We start from the raw sequence: 18776 nt of genomic DNA, 5'->3' as shown, positions 1-18776 counted from the left end.
ATAATTATTGACGAGTAGGCAGGTAATGTTGGCGTGGAGGGGTGGTAGTATTGTTTTGGAGGGGTGATAGTATTGTTTTGGAGGGGTGGTAATATTGTTTTGGAGGGGTGGTAGTATTGTCTTGAAGAGATGGTAGTATTGTTTTCGAGGGGTGGTAGTATCGTCTTGGAGGGGTGGGAGTATCGTCTTGGAAGTGTGATTTAGAGATAATGGGAAGACAATTAAAGGGAGGAGAACCCTCCATGTGTAATGCTTCAACAGTGTATTGATCTGTTACTGACGCAACTTATTACCTAAAATAATATATAATTAGCAAGATTATAATCATGTCATGTGTGTTATGCAGGAGGAATTACAATAACAAAAAGATAATATACTTAAGACAACTGGAAGGAAGTACTGAAATACAAGGGAATAATGTATATTTTATTCAGGAACTAAATTGAATATTATTTTTCAGGTTGTTTATATATTTCATAATTTCGAAACATTAGGGTTAGAATGTTACTGCGGCAGCCTTCACTGTCAGTCAGTTCTTGGGGAACACTTGTAACTCACATACACAGTTGATGACATCACGACCACATTACAGGGGATATATTTTACATTATTATGGTCACGTAAACATAATAGTGGGCAGTGATAGTCAAGATATTACGGAGGTCTCTTTGTAGGTGCCTAAGTTATATTGGTGTTCTATAAGGGTGTACATTATGGTTTGGTGTGGGTTCATGGCTGCCTGTAGACGCCCATAAAGAGAATGTTATTGGTATGGTTATCGTGGATGAAGAATAGGAAGGGCCTATTACATATGAATCGTAACGGGACCGTCGAGGGAACAATGAGTCCCACTGTTGCAGCCGCAGCCTCTGAACCCTCTTCGTTTACTTCTATTACGGCCTTATGGATGGTCTCTTTCACTTTAAGCCGACGTAAAGGATCAAAGATGGACATGTCAGCAGAGTCACTGAAGATGTCTCGGATCCCAAGACGCTGGAGAGCCTGTCGGGAAGATTGGAATATTTTTAACAACATGAAGCAGTGTGTCATCAGTTATGTAACTAGAAAAGTAAACTTAATGGATCGTTGTGGGCAAAGTTTCATCTACATTTTTAAATGCTTCTTCTTGTAGATATTTGATTAGTGTTTGAGGCATCTTGATTAAAAACAAAAAATACAAGAGTTTGTGACTGACTTTTTCCTTGGTTGTGAAGGCAGTAGTGATAAATGCTGTAAGGAAATTTGTTGGCTTGTGAAAATGAACACGGTGTCACAATGTTTTGGTGAGAGATTAGGTATTTGGTAAATGCCTTTACTCCGTTGAAATAACTCCAGCCAGCCTCTTCAGATATACTTAAGGTCATGCCAGGTGTGATAGTGATGTTAATTGGTAGGTCGAGAGGTTGAAGGGAAATGGTATTAGGTGGGTTCTAGTTACTAATGTTTGTGGAGTTGGCTGGCCTCTCTCTCTCTCTCTCTCTCTCTCTTTTATAGGTTTCTTTATTCTTGTCGTTTTATTTTGGGTTGTTTTTCTTTCCGGTTTTGTTTTCTTTTCCGTCATTTTGATTTTACTTTAACTTTTTATCATTAATTATTTCCGGCACTATCAAAATGTCACCATTCATAACTTGGCACATAAAAGAAATGCAAAGTTATTCCTTGGTGGGGAGTGTGTCCACAGCCGGATAATTGGTGAAGTTTGGATAAACATAGAAAAGCAAGTGACAGTTGTTCTAAAGAGGAGACAAACGGTGAATGGATAGTTTTAACAGCATCATCGTGAACATGAATATAATTCTTACATAATTATTTATTCGTAATTATGCATTTGGCCAAAAAGTTCTTGGGAGTAATTTTGCTATAATTCCAGGTATTACTTGCAGTCCTCGTTATAATAATCTTAAACGTATAAGACACTCACCTCATTAAGTTCTTTTTTGATCAACTTTTCCATCTTGAACTTGGGGATCCTGATGTCGACTCTTTGTCCTCTCAGTGTGGCGAGGGCAGCTTTGAGAGTGTATGGGGTGAGGCGGGTCAGCATGGCGTCCAGGGGTGTTGTGGTGTTGTCGTCGGTCGCCGCAGAGTCAGGCAGAAGCACAAACATGGACGCGGCCTCTCCCTTGTACGGCAGTTCAAGCACTCTAGCTCCCAGCTCACTTGATTTTCCTGCAGCACCAGATAACTTAATTGTTATTTGCTTCACTACAGCAATAATTACACGTCTTCCTATACATAGTTATGATGTTATTGTACTTGTCCACTCTTTCAGGACAGCAGGAATGAGTAATTTTAGTATCATTTACTCGTGTTACACTCATTGCTTCTATCCACTTGAAATTTAAAACGGTGATATCAGTTAACTTACCCCGACGTGCCTTACAGCATTTGACAGGGTATGGCACAAGTCTTTGCTATTTAAACTTCCCTCTTTTGGTTTCTCTCCCCCACTTTGTGCTCTCATCTCTAGCTTCCTTGAGAATCGATCCATGGCAGTTGTTGTCGAGGGATCAATTTCTCGCTCTTTCTCTACCAATGGTGACGTCCCACAGGGTTCTGTTCTTTCACCAACTCTCTTCCTTCTTTTTATCAATGATTTACTTCACACTACAACTAATTCTATCCATTCTTACGCCGATGATTCTACTCTTCACTCTTCCTCACATTTTCCCCTTCCTCCTAACTCTCAAACTAGATCTGTTTCTAGAACTGATATCATTACTTCTATCAACGCGGATCTGTGCAGCATCTCTGAATGGGGCGATACAAACTTGGTTAAGTTCAATAGTCACAAAACTCCATATTTACCAATTATACTTTGTAAATTAGACGATCTCCCACCAATTACATTTGAGGACGCTATCATCCTCCCACATTCTGAAATAAATATGTTAGGCCTCACCATTTCCTCCAATATGTCCTGGAAATCACATATTCTTAGTATAACTAAAGCTGCCTCCCGGAAGTTGGGAATGCTGTACAGATGCCGCAGCTATTTCACTCCTGAGCAGTTGCTCCAAGTATATAAGGGATTCATTCGTCCTAACTTGGAGTACTGTTCTCATATCTGGGGTGGCTCTTCTGTCCAACTATTAGATAGGGTGGAATCAAAGGCATTTCGTCTTATTAACTCTCCTCCTTTAGTCGACAATCTCTCTCCCCTTTCCCTTCGCCGCAATGTTGCTTCACTCTCTCTCTTTTACAGGTACTTTAACGGGCAATGTTCAGTGGATTTGGCATCCTGTGTACCGCCGGCAAGGCCGTGGGTTCGTAACACACGTCTTGCCCGCGGTGCCCACCATTTCTCTGTGGATGTCGGTCACACGAGAATAACCCGTTATAGTACCTCCTTCTTTCCTCACACAGCCAAACTGTTGAATGCTCTGCCTTCTTCTGTGTTTCCTTGCTCTTACAATCTGTCTCACTTTAAAAACCTGGTTTTCCGGCATCTTCGTGGTGTAGATTAGTACAGTATACCCTTTTTTTCTATATTTTCAATTTCTTTCCATTCTTTTTTTTTTCGCCCTTCAGGCTCCGTTGTGGGTCGTTTGATCTGTGCCCGGGTGGACTAATTCCCGTAAAAAAAAACAAAAAAAAAGACATGTAATGTTTATTTTCCTGCCCTGCTTCAGTACCGTTCATTACCTGTACGTTTAATACGAATTAGAATCACAGTTGCCTGCAACTTAAATACTCGCCATGTTTCTCTTATTTGTAACATGAAGTTACAAACATAGATGTCATGTAATTACAGTTAATTGCCTCTTGTCTCTTTCATTGTACAGTAATAAATGAATCATAGTTCACTTAATTTAAGATTAAATAATCTAAGCGTCTCCCAAGAGCAGCCAATCCCCAGTTACCCCCCAAATACCTAACTCTTACTGCTCTTTGTTTTATGGAACTTATTATGATAATAAATGGTTAAAAAGTGAACACACTTACACAACAACATGCATCAATAATGAGACAGCCATAATTCACGTCTTATTCATCTGCTATACTTGGTCATAAACCCAGTTTATTAAAATGGTGGAGCGTTTATCATATGTGTAAGGACTTTAGCCCGATACCACTGGCTTAAATTATATAAAATTATGATTATTATTAAAATTCTTGACAAATTAAAGATGTCTCCCACGTTAACAAATATCGATTTTACGTGTGACGTCACGGACAATAATAATATAAGGTTACAATAGGGACGCGGTCTAGATAAGTCCCTGCACAGATAGGGAGAGGCGTTTTCTATTCCATGAGTGGTGTTTTAGATGTAAAAATACAACAATGGAAAAATGTTAAAAAGAAAAATTTCGGGGTTCAGGTTTATGTGTTGGAATTCCTGAATGTTACCCATATTGAGTGAATTATTGACTGTCAAGACTGAATTCATATGGTCTTGTGATCATGTGCAGGTTGTCTTCAGATATTAAAATTGGTTTGATAATTTTACCAGAATTATTTTAAAGCTGTAACATTTCTGGTACCTATGCAATTTACACTAGAGTTGTCCAGTACTTGCACCAATCGCCATATGTGGTGAATGGAAAGTATGCAAATTAGAGTCTTAACAAACGTGTGTACCCCAGCTCAGAAGAGGCGTGATGTCGTGGATAAGGCGTAGCAACGCCAAGATGAATTTACTTTTATATTTTTTTTGGAATTAAGTTTCAACACTTATGTGATGCTTCACTGGCGGAACTAGCTTATTATTGCATATGAATTTCAACCATGTACTGGCCTATTATTTGGGCAGGTGATCGCCTCAACTATGGCGAGGAAGGAAACTATGTTGGACAAGCTTTATCTAGAGTCTAGACAAACATACCTGCTTTAAAGTAATCGTGTAGATTCATCATGTCGACTAGTGTGTGTTGGTTTGGGGATGTGAAGAACTTATCCTTGGAGGTGAGGGAAGTCTTGAAGGGTGTGAGCCAGAGGCCCTTGAAGTAAGCGGCGTTAATCAACGCCATGACGACGTTCTTAAGGTCCTGGGGGGTGACCACCTGCGTGATTTTGCCTCGTGTTGTCTCCGACACGAATTGATTGATCTTATTGGCTGCCTCGTTCTGAGGGCGGATAAACATGGTATGAGAGAGAGAGAGAGAGAGAGAGAGAGAGAGAGAGAGAGAGAGAGAGAGTTCAGTGACATGTGTGTAGCTGTACTGACCTGGTAGAAGTTGAGAAACTGGACCTCCTCAGAGAGGACCTGGCTCACACAGTCACGGATGGGAAAGCTCACGTTCACGTACATTCGGTTGGCCAAATCGATCACATAGTCGCTGTTGTTGGCCTGTCGCTCTGCGTACCTGTGTGAGTTGCCGAACATAGGTTTACAATATTGACAGGCACTGCTCAAGTGTATATTGACAGGCGTTTATACTGTCAGCAATGATAAAGCTGTTTCATTATATATATATATATATATATATATATATATATATATATATATATATATATATATATATATATATATATATATATATATATATATATATATATATATATATATATATATATATATATATGTAACCGGTCGGAATTTACTGGACTTTAATTTCCCACTTGGCTTGGGGTTTATGAAAGATTATTAGATGGTAATTGCAGTGGAAGCGCCCCTTTGTGAGAAATCCCGAATCAGCACAAGAACACTTAAATTTACTAAACAAAATGACTTGTCCGTGACCCGTGGAAGGATAGCGACCCTGTCTGAGATCGAATGAGATTTACTTGTTATACTACAATAGTGCAACACAGGTGGACGGGCGCACGGGGATGTCCTGTAGGTCCGATCGCTTTCACGTGACTGAGAGAGAGCCCGCCTCGTGTCCTCTCAAGGCGTTAGCTTAGGCCTACGTGACATATTTTCCGCCTAACTAATAACTCCTTGGGACACCCGTAACACTATTCAGACTGATAGACGATCTATAATAATTTCAAATTCAATAATAGTCCCTTAACTTCATGAATCTCATCATATTAATTCGGCAAATTACATTTAATCTCATATAGACCTAGTTCCACAACCTCTCGCTATGTGCGGGGAGCGCTCTCTTCCCTCAGACGACCTTGAAAACTCAGTATCGCCAATGGCGCGGCGTTTGAAATTACACTGAAATTTCTGAATATTACAATCGACCCCCCTAAAAAAAGACAGCACTGTCCTCATGTGCTGAGAAAACATGCATACGACCCCCCTAGAAATTTGTTCTAAGAAACTGCATCTCACCCCTTTAACGTGCTAAACGCAGCATTCCCGTCTTCTCTTCTCCCCTTCTCTCTCCCGCTAACATTCGACCCCCTAAAAAAAGACAGCACTGTCCTCATATGCTGAGAGAACAACTTAGAAACCAACTTCAACTCTGCCGTATTCCAACTCGCAGCCAGCAACTCCATTTCTTGCCTAGCCCAACTCAAAACCAACCAGAACATCACGCTCCCCTTTTGCGTGGCCCTTAACTAGAGAACCAATGTCAAAATTAATACCAGTCCAAAACAAACATGCTCTCCTTTGCCTGGCCCTTGAACTAAGAGGAACCAATGTCAAAACAATACTCAGTCCAACTCAAACATGCTCTCCTTTGCCTGGCCCTTGAACTAATAGGAACCAGTGGCAAAACAATACTCAGTCCACACGAACGCTCTCACGTCTTCAATGATCAACTCAATCCACGTCTTCGAACCTCATGCCGGCAGACCAACCCTCTGACAATGTACCAGTCCATATTAGTGAGGCCCTGGACATTACAACCGTACTCTCAAACCCGCTCATGACAGCAACCACTACTCAACGCACATCTCTGACCTAACCATCTCTCCAATCCCCTCTGCCCTACTCACGACTCCTCCAACTCACCCTCGACAACCTGCCTTTTCTCATTACCATGCACACCTAAACTGTAATCGGTCGGCTTCGTCTTGTCTCTCAGCTGGAGGGCTCGATCAACCTCTCTGAACTACTTACGTACCCCTGTATTTTTCCACTTGGACCTGACAATTCCTTGACTGCTGGACGTGTGCCTGACATTCACCCCTTGTTTCCTCCCTGAACCGTTGAATGTGTGCCTGAAACTCCCACTTTAACCTGTTTACCCGTGCTTGATAATCCCTCTTTAGGTCTCCGAACTCCTCTCTCAGCTGTACCAAGGTCTCGTGGCTGTCTCTCTTCCTCCTCATTTTTATCTCTACTGTCAAGCCTAACCAACTCAATCCGGACACAAGGATGAGCATCAGTGCGAATTCAATCCCTACCATTACTAACCAACACATGATGGCGTTCATTAACCCAACCACAGAACTATCAGTCACGACATTAAAAACTACGCTCTGCTACCATTTGTAACCTGTCGGAATTTACTGGACTTTAATTTCCCACTTGGCTTGGGGTTTATGAAAGATTATTAGATGGTAATTGTAGTGGAAGTGCCCCTTTGAGAGAAATCCCGAACCAGCACAAGAACACTTAAATTTACTAAACAAAATGACTTGTCCGTGACCCGTGGAAGGATAGCGTCTGTGACTGGGATGAATGAGACACACTGTTAAATTTACACTTATTTTCCCTCCAACACTACAAACACAATCAAATAATGGTACACCAATATGCTCACCTCTTAACCTGAACTTAAAACACTACTCTGGGGAATAAAGGTTATACCTGAGATTGAAATTATTAGAAACTCAGACAATGCCTCATTAGACAACAATAAATTTAAAGTATTAAGAAATGTTGTTTGCACGCATGAAACAGGCCTTAAGGGCTTTCAACAAAATAATATCAACCACTGAGAAAATGGTATTAACAAAATAGGAAATTAATAACTCTACAATGAATAGGCCTTAAGGGCACTCAACACAATTATGTCCAGCACTGAGAAAATGGTATAGAAAAATAAAAACTTATTAACTCCACCCTGAATAGGCCTTCAGGGCACTCAATAGAATTAGGTTGCACCAACCGATGCACACTTCCTATCCTAACTTAACACTACTCTGGGGAACAAAGGTTATATCCGAGATCGGAATTACAAAGAAAAATTAAATGCATTAAAGGAACTAAATCACAGTATCACTCTGGTTTCAATTAGTGAAACAAACATTAAAAAACAATAGTATCAAAATCATTTAAGAAATATTAAACTACACACATCAAGATAATATCAGTAACTGAAAAAAATGGTATTAACTACACCCAAAATATTATCACTATTATTAAGATATTACTGAGTCCACCAATACCTGGGAACCCTGCTTCACCCAACTCAACATACACCTGTAATAAGGGAGATAAAATGTTTCTCTAGGCATCCCCTAGACTCCTGGTCTTAGTGTGTGACCATTAATTTACTCAGATAGCCTCAGTGTACTCCCAGTGTGTCCATGGGCGGGAAGAGAGAATGCCAGCAGGTGACCCTAGCCAGTAGGTAATACTTCTAGCTGACCGAAAACACGTGGTGCTGTGCACCCACATGGGAAGAACTGATCACCCAATGCTGATGCTGGTCCTGTGTCGTTTTAGTTGTCGGGAGCACTTGCTCACTCAAGAGATCCCTTGATATCCCCGCTGACCAGTGACAAGCCTGCACTGATCGTTCCAACTGCGACAATCGCTAATCATCAATCATCAACGGCAGTCTCAAACGGCAGTCAATCTCTGGCAGTCATCACTCTCGCAGTCAATTTCTCGCAGTCAAGTGGGTTCTGACGGAAACCCTGAAATGAACTCACTGTTAGCTCTTGTTAACTTTATCACTGCCGTATCTAAACCCTGTCTGAGATCGAATGAGACTTACTTGTTATACTGCAATAGTGCAACACAGGTGACTAGGCCATGTGACTATTTCTGTGGACGGGCGGTCGGGGATGTCCTGTAGTTCCGATCGCTTTCACGTGACTGAGAGAGAGCCCGCCTCCTGTTCTCTCAAGGCGTTAGCTTAGGCCTACGTGACATATTTTCCGCCTAACTAATAACTCCTTGGGACACCCGTAACACTATTCAGACTGATAAACGATCTATAATAATTTAAAATTCAATAATAGTCCCTTAACTTCATGAATCGCATCATTATTAATTTGGCAAATTACATTTAATCTCATATAGGTCTAGTTCCACAACCTCTCGCTATGTGCGGGGAACGCTCTCTTCCCTCAGACGACCTTGAAAACTTAGTATGCGCCAATGGCGCGGCATTTGAAATTACACTGAAATTTCTGACTATTACATTTATATATATATATATATATATATATATATATATATATATATATATATATATATATATATATATATATATATATATATATATATATATATATATATATATATATATATATATATATATATATATATATATATATATATATACATATATATATATATATATATATATATATATATATATATATTTATATACATATATATATATATATATATATATATATATATATATATATATATATATATATATATATATATATATATATCTACTGTTGTGATCTAGGTATATGCTGATAACAAGGAAAGAAAACACGAACTTCGTGTTTTCTTCTTTCCTTATTATATATATATATATATATATATATATATATATATATATATATATATATATATATATATATATTTATTTATTTCATTTAGTCCATATAACACGTGGACTTTCAATATATAATCAACGACCTCACCAGCCAGGACTCGAACTCTCGACCTTATGCGTGTGACCAGGGATTGCTACCACCTTACCACAAGGACACTAAAACCAATCCTAGACTTTGTTATATTTCACACAAAGCCTGTTTATTGAGCTGATGGCGCCATGAACCTCAGGTAAAATGCTACCAAAACCACATAAGTGGCACAGGCAATCCCCAATTGGATATTTATGGCGCCATCAGCTGGATGAACAGGCTTTGTGGGGTTTAGGTCATGGGTCACTAAGGTACTGGTATAAGAACATAAGAACATAAGAATGGAGGAAACTGCAGCAGGTCTATTGACCCATACTGGGCAGTCCCGCTTATACCCAACCCCTATTGCTCATATAAGCATCCAACCTATGTTTGAAGCTATCCAGCGTATTCGAGTTAATGATGATATTTGGTAACTTGTTCCATTCATTCACTACTCTGTTTCCAAACCAGTGTTTACCTATTTCACGCCGAAATCTAAATTTGTCTAATTTAAAACCATTGTTACGAGTTCGCTCCTGGTTGGATACTTTGAGTACCTTTGTAATGTCCCCTTTGTTTAACCCTGACTTCCATTTATACACCTCTATCATGTCGCCCCTCACTCTTCGTCTCTCGAGGGAGTGCAAATTAAGATGCTTTAACCTGTCTCTGTATTCAAGGTTCCTAATGCCCGGGATTAGTCTTGTCATTCTCCTCTGGATTCTTTCCTATGATTCTATATCCATTTTGTAATACAGTGAACAGAACTAAACTGAGTAATACAGGTGAGGTCTCACAAGCTCTAGATATAATTTTAAGATGACCTCGCGAGTCCTGAAACTAACACTCCTTTGTATGAACCCAAGTACTTTATTAGCCTTGTTACAAGCAAAAACACATTGTTTACTTGGCTTAAGATTCCTACTTATCATTACTCCTAAATCTCTCGCAGTCGGATTCCACAATGGCATCGTTGTTCATCTGGTAACTGGTTTCCCTGTTTACATCTCCTATACTGAGTACTTTTTAGATTTGTCCACATTGAATTTCATCTGCCATTTTTCCGATCATTCGAAAAATTTGTTTAGATCTTCCTGTAGTTTTGCAGAGTCCTCATCAGATTTAATTACACGTCCTATTTTAGTGTCATCAGCAAATTTACTTATGTTGCTGTCTATGTCGATATCTCTGTCGCTTACGTATATAATAAATAATAATGGTCCAAGTACTGATCCTTGGGGAACTCCACTAGTAACGTTGCTCCAATGCGATTTAGTGCCGTTTATGCGTTTCCTGTCCTGTAACCACGCCCTAATCCATTTAAGGATATTACCTTTGATGCCATGCGCTTCTACCTTTCTAAATAGTCTTTCGTGGGGGACTCTGTCGAAGGCTTTGCTAAAGTCGAGATATACCACATCATAATTGTGTCCCTCGTCCACCAATTCGAAAACTGATGAGAAGAATGTTAATAGATTAATTAGACATGAACGCCCGCTTGTGAAGCCATGTTGGGAATCATTGATCAACTTGTGCTTCTCCAGGTGGTTTCGAATAGAGTTTGAAATAATTGATTCTAGTAATTCACCTACTATTGATGTAAGACTGATTGGGCGATAGTTAGAGGATAGTGATCTATCCCCCTTCTTGAAAATCGGTATTACATTCGCTATCCTCCAGGATTCTGGTACGACACCTGGTTTTAATGACATGTTAAACGACTTTGCTAAGGGCATACTAAGCTCATCTTTACATTCCTTTAATACTCTGGCAAATATCTCATCAGGACCAGGTGACTTATTAGGTTTCAGTTTGTCTATTTGCTTATTAACATCGTTACTAGTCACTACTATCTCGCTTAATTTGTTTTCTTCTCTATCTCTGAATAGAGTCGGTGCCTCGGGTATCATGTTTAAATTTTCGGTTGTGAAAACTGTTGAAAAATATTTATTCAGATTATTGCTCATTTCTCCGTCGTTATCAGTTAGCTCGCCGGTGTCTGAACGTATTGGTCCAATCTTATCTCGCGTTTGAGACATTTGGTAGACTCCTTTGGGGTTTGTTGTCGCCTCCCCTGCTACCTTCAGTTCAAAGTTCCTCTTGGCTTTTCTTATCTCGGTTTTAACCCTACCGGCCAATACCTTATAATACTCCCGGAGGTAAAATTCGCCACGATTTATGCTTCTACCTATAGCCTTCCTTTGGCCAATAATGTTCTTTAAATAATTATTTATCCATTTAGGGTCATTGTTGTCTGATCTGAGTTTTTGTATGGTATGTTCTGCGTTTGTGCATTAAGTAACTCGTTATTTTAATTGTCGTGGAACTCGGCAGTCTCAGATCTCGTTATCAGGTCGGTGTCATCTGTCAGGTTCACATCCATGCGTGACACTCCCTCTCCCAGCTGCCTCTTTAAACTATCAAAGTTTGCCCTTCTGAAATCTGGGACTTTAATGGAATTCCCTTTACGTCTGACCAGAAAATCTAACTGGAATCTAATTTCTTTGTGATCGCTGTTTGCAAGTTCGTTCCCTACCTCGACATTGCTAATGAGGTTTTCTCTGTTCGACAGAACTAAATCGAGTATATTATTACCCCGGGTGGGTTCGGTTATATGTTGACTTAGGAAACAGCCCTGGATCGTTTCGAGGAAATCCTCTAATACTGAATTACCGGTAAGGTCAGTCCAATCTATTTGGCCAAGGTTAAAATCCCCTACTATACAGGCTTTGTTGTGTATGGAAGCCCTGCGCATTTCATCCTAGATAAGTCGCTCATTAATTCTATCAAGATTGGGAGGTCTATATATTACTCCTATGATTAATTTTTCCCTACCGTCGATTAATTCTATCCAAATTGTTTCTGTATTCGGCTCAGTTTTTATTTCCTTATTTATTTCGCACTTCAGATTATCCCTGACATAGATGGCTACTCCGCCTCCTTTCCTGGACGGCCTATCAGTATCGAACAATTTGTAATCCGCAATTTGGTATTCGACCGGTAACTCACGTGAGTCTAGGTTGATCCATGTTTCAGTGAATGCTATATCGATTTTTCCGGTACATACCAAGGCCCTAATATCATCCATTTTGTTTCTCATACCTCTACTGTTCGCGTAGTAGACATTTAAGTTAGTCATGTTCTGAGTCCTCCCTTTGCCGCATTTAGGTTTAAACGCCCTGTCTAATTGAGTTTTGTCATCATCCTAACACTATTTCCCTGTAATCTTTCACTTTGTTTACCCGCTCCCACTGCAGTCTCCTCCACCCCGTGCCGTCATTAAGGTACAGGTGTAGGTCACTAAGGTACAGGTGTTGGTCATTAAGGTGCAGGTGTGGGTCACTAAGGTACAGGTGTTGGTCATTAAGGTACAGGTATGGGTCAGTAAGGTGCAGGTGTGGGTCACTAAGATACAGGTGTGGTTCACTAAGGTACAGGTGTTGGTCGCTAAGGTACAGGTGTGGGTAAGTAAGACAGGTGTGTACTCACAGACGGTCCACGGCCTTGTAAGTGGCCAGGGTATCAGCTGGGTTCTTAAGGTTGAGAACCCGTTGCAGTTGCTCCCGGGTTCTGCCAGCCGACCCGAAGTAGGCCAAGACGAGGGCGTTCCAGATGCTGAAGGGGGAGAAGAAGAAGTTGCCCGTGGCGCTGCCGGGGACGTAGAGCTCCTTGAACAAACCCAAGCTGAAGGGGAGGATGTGGCCCAGGTCAGGGTGGAGTGGTGGGGACTGAGTATCGTTGGTGGTGATACACTGAGGGCTGACCACACCCACTAGCGTCAATAACAACACTGCCGACACAAAGTTTAACATTCTGTGGACGAGAAGAAGAGTTAAGCTGTTATTATCTGAACACTCATTATGTATTGTTTATAAAAAAAATGTAATGCTACGACTACTTCTACTGTTAATATAACCATTACTACAACCAATTTGACTACTGCTAATAATGATATCTGTAAGAAACTTTTCATTCTTGCAAGTCATTACATGGCTTATGATATCGGATGGATGAATCGGAGCAGATATTTTAATTGTTACCATTCAACAGTTAGTGGGTTATCCTCACTCTTAACAGAATACTAATCCACCGAGTGTTGTTTGATCACCATTCAGCGGCTATTGAGCCGCTAATCCACGGATTGGTTGTTTTACCATCAGCTGGTGTACCTAGTAGTGTGCACTCACTTTAGTGCAGAGTGTAACTCCAAGTGTACACAGAAGGATCTCAGTTTTCCACTCGTCTTGGGAATCGAACCTGTGATAATTTTCTTGCTATGCGAATGCTCAACCAAAAACCTGTTCCCATAATATTTGTATCACAATATTTAAAGTAATTTAAGAACTCATCGCATGATAATGATAAAGGAGAAACGAAAATTTAAGATGAAAAACAAGACGGTCTGTTTTAACGCAAGTGTTTTGCTTTTATTGGATATGTACGTAACACTTCGTCATTGTTCTTTTTTACGCTTATTTTAACACGTTCGTGGATTAGCCGTGAGTACCTGATGGTAGTTCACCAAGGTGCTTGATCTTGTGCAGCGTCTCCCACAGGCAGATGTGAACATCACTAAATGTAAAGAGTGTGGACAGACATATGGCCACACACTCGAACATTTCGTCTTTAGACTTAAAAAGTAGAACAAAACTTTGAAACAGGGGAAGGCCTCTTGCCGTCAGTTAAGGCAACAATTTCTTCAACCTCTTCCAGCCACACCTGCCTTGTGTGTCTGAACTAACTTCAACATCACCTCCAGCACTGATTGTCACCCAGGTAGCAGAACTCCTCGACACAATGAAGGTATATATTCCGTAAAACATACTTAGTGAACAACATGCTGCAGTCTGACATCTTGTTCCCCTTATATGCTCACTGCCTCGGAATATTATATTAGGAATCACAGAGTTTTGCCTGAATTAAAATATTTGAAGATTATGGAGTGTGTAATTATATGTTGTCGTTATTTGAAGTATTTTGTTTTGTCAGATATGATTATGTGTAGGGTTTCTTTATTTACTGATAGGTCATTAAAAGGAGCAACCTTTACGGTTGTAACTTCTTTAAATTAACAATAAAATGTTCAACAAAATAATTACAAGAACATATGTATACATGGTATGCCAAGAGTCCTTCAAATTCAAATCTTCAATTTTGTTCTCTTTACTGATCCGTCCACGCAGTTCACTACTCCCGATTTTCCTGTCCCTTCTGTCGCCGTTCCTCTAACCGTTACCTGCAATCGACACTGTCCCTTTCGTCGCCATCCAGCGACTCTGTCACTCCCCAATTTCCTCCGTCGCTCTTCATCGCCACCTTGCCTGCTGTCGCTACTGTATCTACTCTCCCTACAACTCCTCTCCAGTCCTCGCTTCAGCCAATACTACTTCACACTCAGCCGCCAGGGTCCACCGCTCTCTCATCCTGCTATCAGCCAGGGCATAAGCTAAATAAAAAATCAAGGGCTGTGCGCCACCTCCCCCACCTGCCCACCATACCTCCGTGTGTTGGAGTTGGCGCCAAATAAGCGGTAAACTACTGTTACGCCGTACACTGGCTATTCTTCCTGGAAGTTTAATAATCTCAGATTTCTTCTCTCGTAATTACTCGTTAAGTAATCTGTCTGTTATCTGTTAAATAATGGGTCATCCTTTTCTTGGTGCAAATTATTGAAGGTGGCTTCGGGTGAATGACTGAATGACGAATTGACCCACAATATGGTGTTGTAAACATAGTGACGTCACTTGTGTTGCAGTGTAGCAACACTGTTAACAATAGCAGGCGCTATTAGTAGTGATAATGTAGTAAAACAACAGCAGCATTACCTACCTACTGTTTAGTATTGACCTACAGTACACAGGTAAGACTGAAGGTGTCTTGTTGTCGTAGCGTCAACCAGGTGAGTTGTGACCAGCACACACCTGAACTTGGGTCTTATATTCTCTCACCTCCGGCCCAGTTACTTACATCATCACAAACCAGTTCTGATGAACATGCCAGGAGGTTCTTGGAAAAGCAGCAACGTGACGTCAGTAAACACGGATATTACGATTCTTTTCCTTGTTTGTGTGGAAGCCCCTGATGGCTGCCCTTCCCACCCTTCTTAGGATTGGAGTTGATTGTGGGTTATGTAAAGGTGGTGGAGTATGTTGTTGTGGAGGGCTGGTGGAGTATGTTGTTGTGGAGGGCTGGTGGAGTATGTTGTTGTGGAAAGTGTTTTTTTTTTACCTGGAATAGCCCACTCTGGCACAGGTCATCGACCTACAATCGGGCATGGAGGGTGGTGGGAGGGGATATGAGTAAAAATAAATTAAAAATAGAAGAGAAAGTCTGTATTAATCTACACCACGAAGATGCCGGAAAACCAGCTTTTGAAGCGAGACATTGTATGAGCATGGAAACACAGAAGAAGGCAGAGCATTCCACAGTTTGGCTGTATGTTATTCTAGTGTGACCGACACCTACACAGAAACGGTGGGCACCGCGGGTAAGATGAGGGTTACGAGTCCACGGCCTTGCCAGCGGTACGCAGGATGTCAAATCCACCGAACAGTGCCGGCTAAAGTACCTGTAAGAGAGAGAGAGAGAGAGAGAGAGAGAGAGAGGTATCATTGCGTCGAAGAAAAAGTGAAGAAAGATTATCGACTAAAGGAGGAGAGTTAATAAGACGAAATGCCTTTGATTTCACTTTATCTAACAGTTAATGAAAAGAAGAGCCCTCCCCAAATATGAGAGCAGTACTCTAAGTTAGGACGAATGAATCCCTAATAAACTTGAAGCAACTGCTCAAGAGTAAAGTATGTGCGGCATCTGTACAGCATTCCCAGCTTTCGGGAGGCAGCTTTAGCAATGTTGAGGACATGTGACCCATGACATATTAGAGTAAATGGTAAGGCCTAGCATATCTTTCAGAATTTGGCAGAGTGATTGCGTCCTGAAATGTGATTGGTAGAGAAAGAGCGAGAGATCAATCCCTCAACAACAACTGCCATGGTTAGGTTCTCAAGGAAGCTAGAAATTAGAGAACTAAGCGGGGGAGAGAAACCATAAGAGGGAAGTTTAGAAAGCAAAGACTTGTGCTAGGCCCTAACAAATGCTTTGGAAATGTCGAAGGTGGGATATGATATTATGGAAGGATGGTGGAGTATGTTGTGGAGGGATAGTGGTGTATGATGAGGAGGGATGGTTGAGTATATTGTTGTGGATGGATGGTGAAGTATGTTATTGTGGATGGATGGTGGAGCATATTGTTGTGGATGAATGGTGGAGTATGTTTTTTATGGAGGGATGGTGAAATATGTTTTTGTGGAAGGACTGTGGAGTAAGCTATGAAGGGATTTTGGAGTAAGTTGTAGATGGATGGAGGATTATATTGTGGAGGGTGATGGATTATGTTGATTTGTGGACTGGCACCTTGTCGTGAAGCAGGACCACACTTTGGTCTTCCTTGTTTCTCCCAGATGGATAATGTTGTTCAGTTATCGCATTAGGGCTGCACTAGTGATCATTGTTTTATGTGCAAGGTGGTCAATCAACAGAATCCCTCTGGCATTGTAGAGAATAGAGACCAAGATCTTGTCTGCAGAAGGTTGACTTCTGTAAGGCTTTAGATGATTCTTTTGTATGGATTCCATCTTTGACTTGAGATCCCAGTGATGAAACCAGTTAATCATCTTCCTCACAAGACGGAAGAGGAAGTTGGTTGGTTCCGCTTAATACAGTTCGAAGATGCTCACTTTTGCCAAAATGTGTAATTTTGAGAGATTAAACCTTGAACTGACACTCCGAAGTATTTAATCGTAGCATTAGTGAAATTAACTGAAATTTATTCCCAAATATATAACTATGTGTTGTCCCTTCTAGTAATGTTTTAGCTCAGCATTGTAAAACCTGACGGTCACTCATGTACAGTAGTGTTGTGATGACGGTGAGGGTTGGATAATTATTGACGGGTAGGCAGGTAATGTTGGCGTGGAGGGGTGGTAGTATTGTTTTGGAGGGGTGGTATTATCGTCTTGGAGGGGTGGTAGTATTGTTTTGGAGGGGTGGTAGTATCGTCTTGGAGGGGTGGTAGTATTGTTTTGGAGGGGTGGTAGTATCGTCTTGGAGGGGTGGTAGTATTGTTTTGGAGGGGTGGTAGTATCGTCTTGGAGGGTTGGTAGTATCGTCTTGGAGGGGTGGTAGTATCGTCTTGGAGGGTTGGTAGTATTGTCTTGGAGGGGTAGTACTATTGTCTTGGAGGGGTAGTATTTTTGTCTTGGAGGGGTGGTCGTATTGTCTTGGATGGGTGGTCGTATTGTCTTGGAGGCGTGGCAGTGTCGTCTTGCAGTGGTGGTAGTGCTGTCTTGGAGGGATGGTCGTATCGTCATGGAGGGGTGGTCGTATCGTTCTTGGAGGGGTGGTCGTATTGTCTTGGATGGGTGGTCGTATTGTCTTGGATGGGTGGTCGTATTGTCTTGGAGTCGTGGTTATGTCGTCTTGGAGGTGGTAGTATCGTCTTGGAGGTGGTAGTATCGTCTTGGAGGGTGGTAGTATTGTCGAGGGGTGGTAGTATCGTCTTGGACGGGTGGTAGTATCGTCTGGGAGGGTGGTAGTATTGTCTTGGAGGGGTGGTAGTATCGTCTTGGAGGGGTGGTAGTATCGTCTTGGTGGGGTAGTAGTATTGTCTTGGAGGGGTGGTAGTATCGTCTTGGAGTAGTATTGTCTTGGAGGGGTGGTAGTATTGTCTTGGAGGGGTGGTAGTATCGTCTTGGAGGTGGTAGTATCGTCTTGGTGGGGTTGTAGTATTGTCTTGGAGGGGTGGGAGTATTGTCTTGGAGGGGTGGTAGTATCGTCTTGGTGGTAGTATCGTCTGGTGAGTAGTATCGTCTGGGGAGGTGGTAGTATCGTCTTGGAGGGGTGGTAGTATCGTCTGGGAGGGGTGGATTGTATCGTCTTGGAGGGGTGGTAGTATCGTCTGGGAGTATCGTCTGGGAGGTGTGGTAGTATCGTCTTGGAGGGTGGTAGTATCGTCTGGGAGGGTAGTAGTATCGTCTTGGAGGGGTGGTAGTATCGTCTGGGAGAATTGGTAGTATCGTCTTGGAGGGGTGGTAGTATCGTCTGGGAAGGGT

General features: G+C 41.3%; 1 protein-coding gene across 1 annotated transcript in view; it reads right to left on the bottom strand.

The window, feature by feature from the left end:
- Positions 1–15009, bottom strand: part of LOC121879928 — a 35343-nt gene extending 20334 nt beyond the window's left edge. The window contains exons 1-6 of the mRNA XM_042386745.1: positions 14903–15009; positions 13156–13479; positions 5171–5309; positions 4829–5069; positions 1922–2169; positions 737–1002 (exon numbers count right to left, since the gene is read on the bottom strand). Coding sequence (XP_042242679.1) covers positions 737–1002; positions 1922–2169; positions 4829–5069; positions 5171–5309; positions 13156–13479; positions 14903–14976 — 1292 coding nt within the window. The 5' untranslated portion in view covers positions 14977–15009. The remainder of the gene's footprint in view (positions 1–736; positions 1003–1921; positions 2170–4828; positions 5070–5170; positions 5310–13155; positions 13480–14902) is intronic.
- Positions 15010–18776: the final 3767 nt, after the last annotated feature.

Source organism: Homarus americanus, unplaced genomic scaffold (genome assembly GCF_018991925.1).
Source record: "Homarus americanus isolate GMGI-L3 unplaced genomic scaffold, GMGI_Hamer_2.0 scaffold29478, whole genome shotgun sequence".
NCBI lineage: Eukaryota > Metazoa > Arthropoda > Malacostraca > Decapoda > Nephropidae > Homarus > Homarus americanus.
This window is presented reverse-complemented; position numbering and strand designations above follow the sequence as displayed.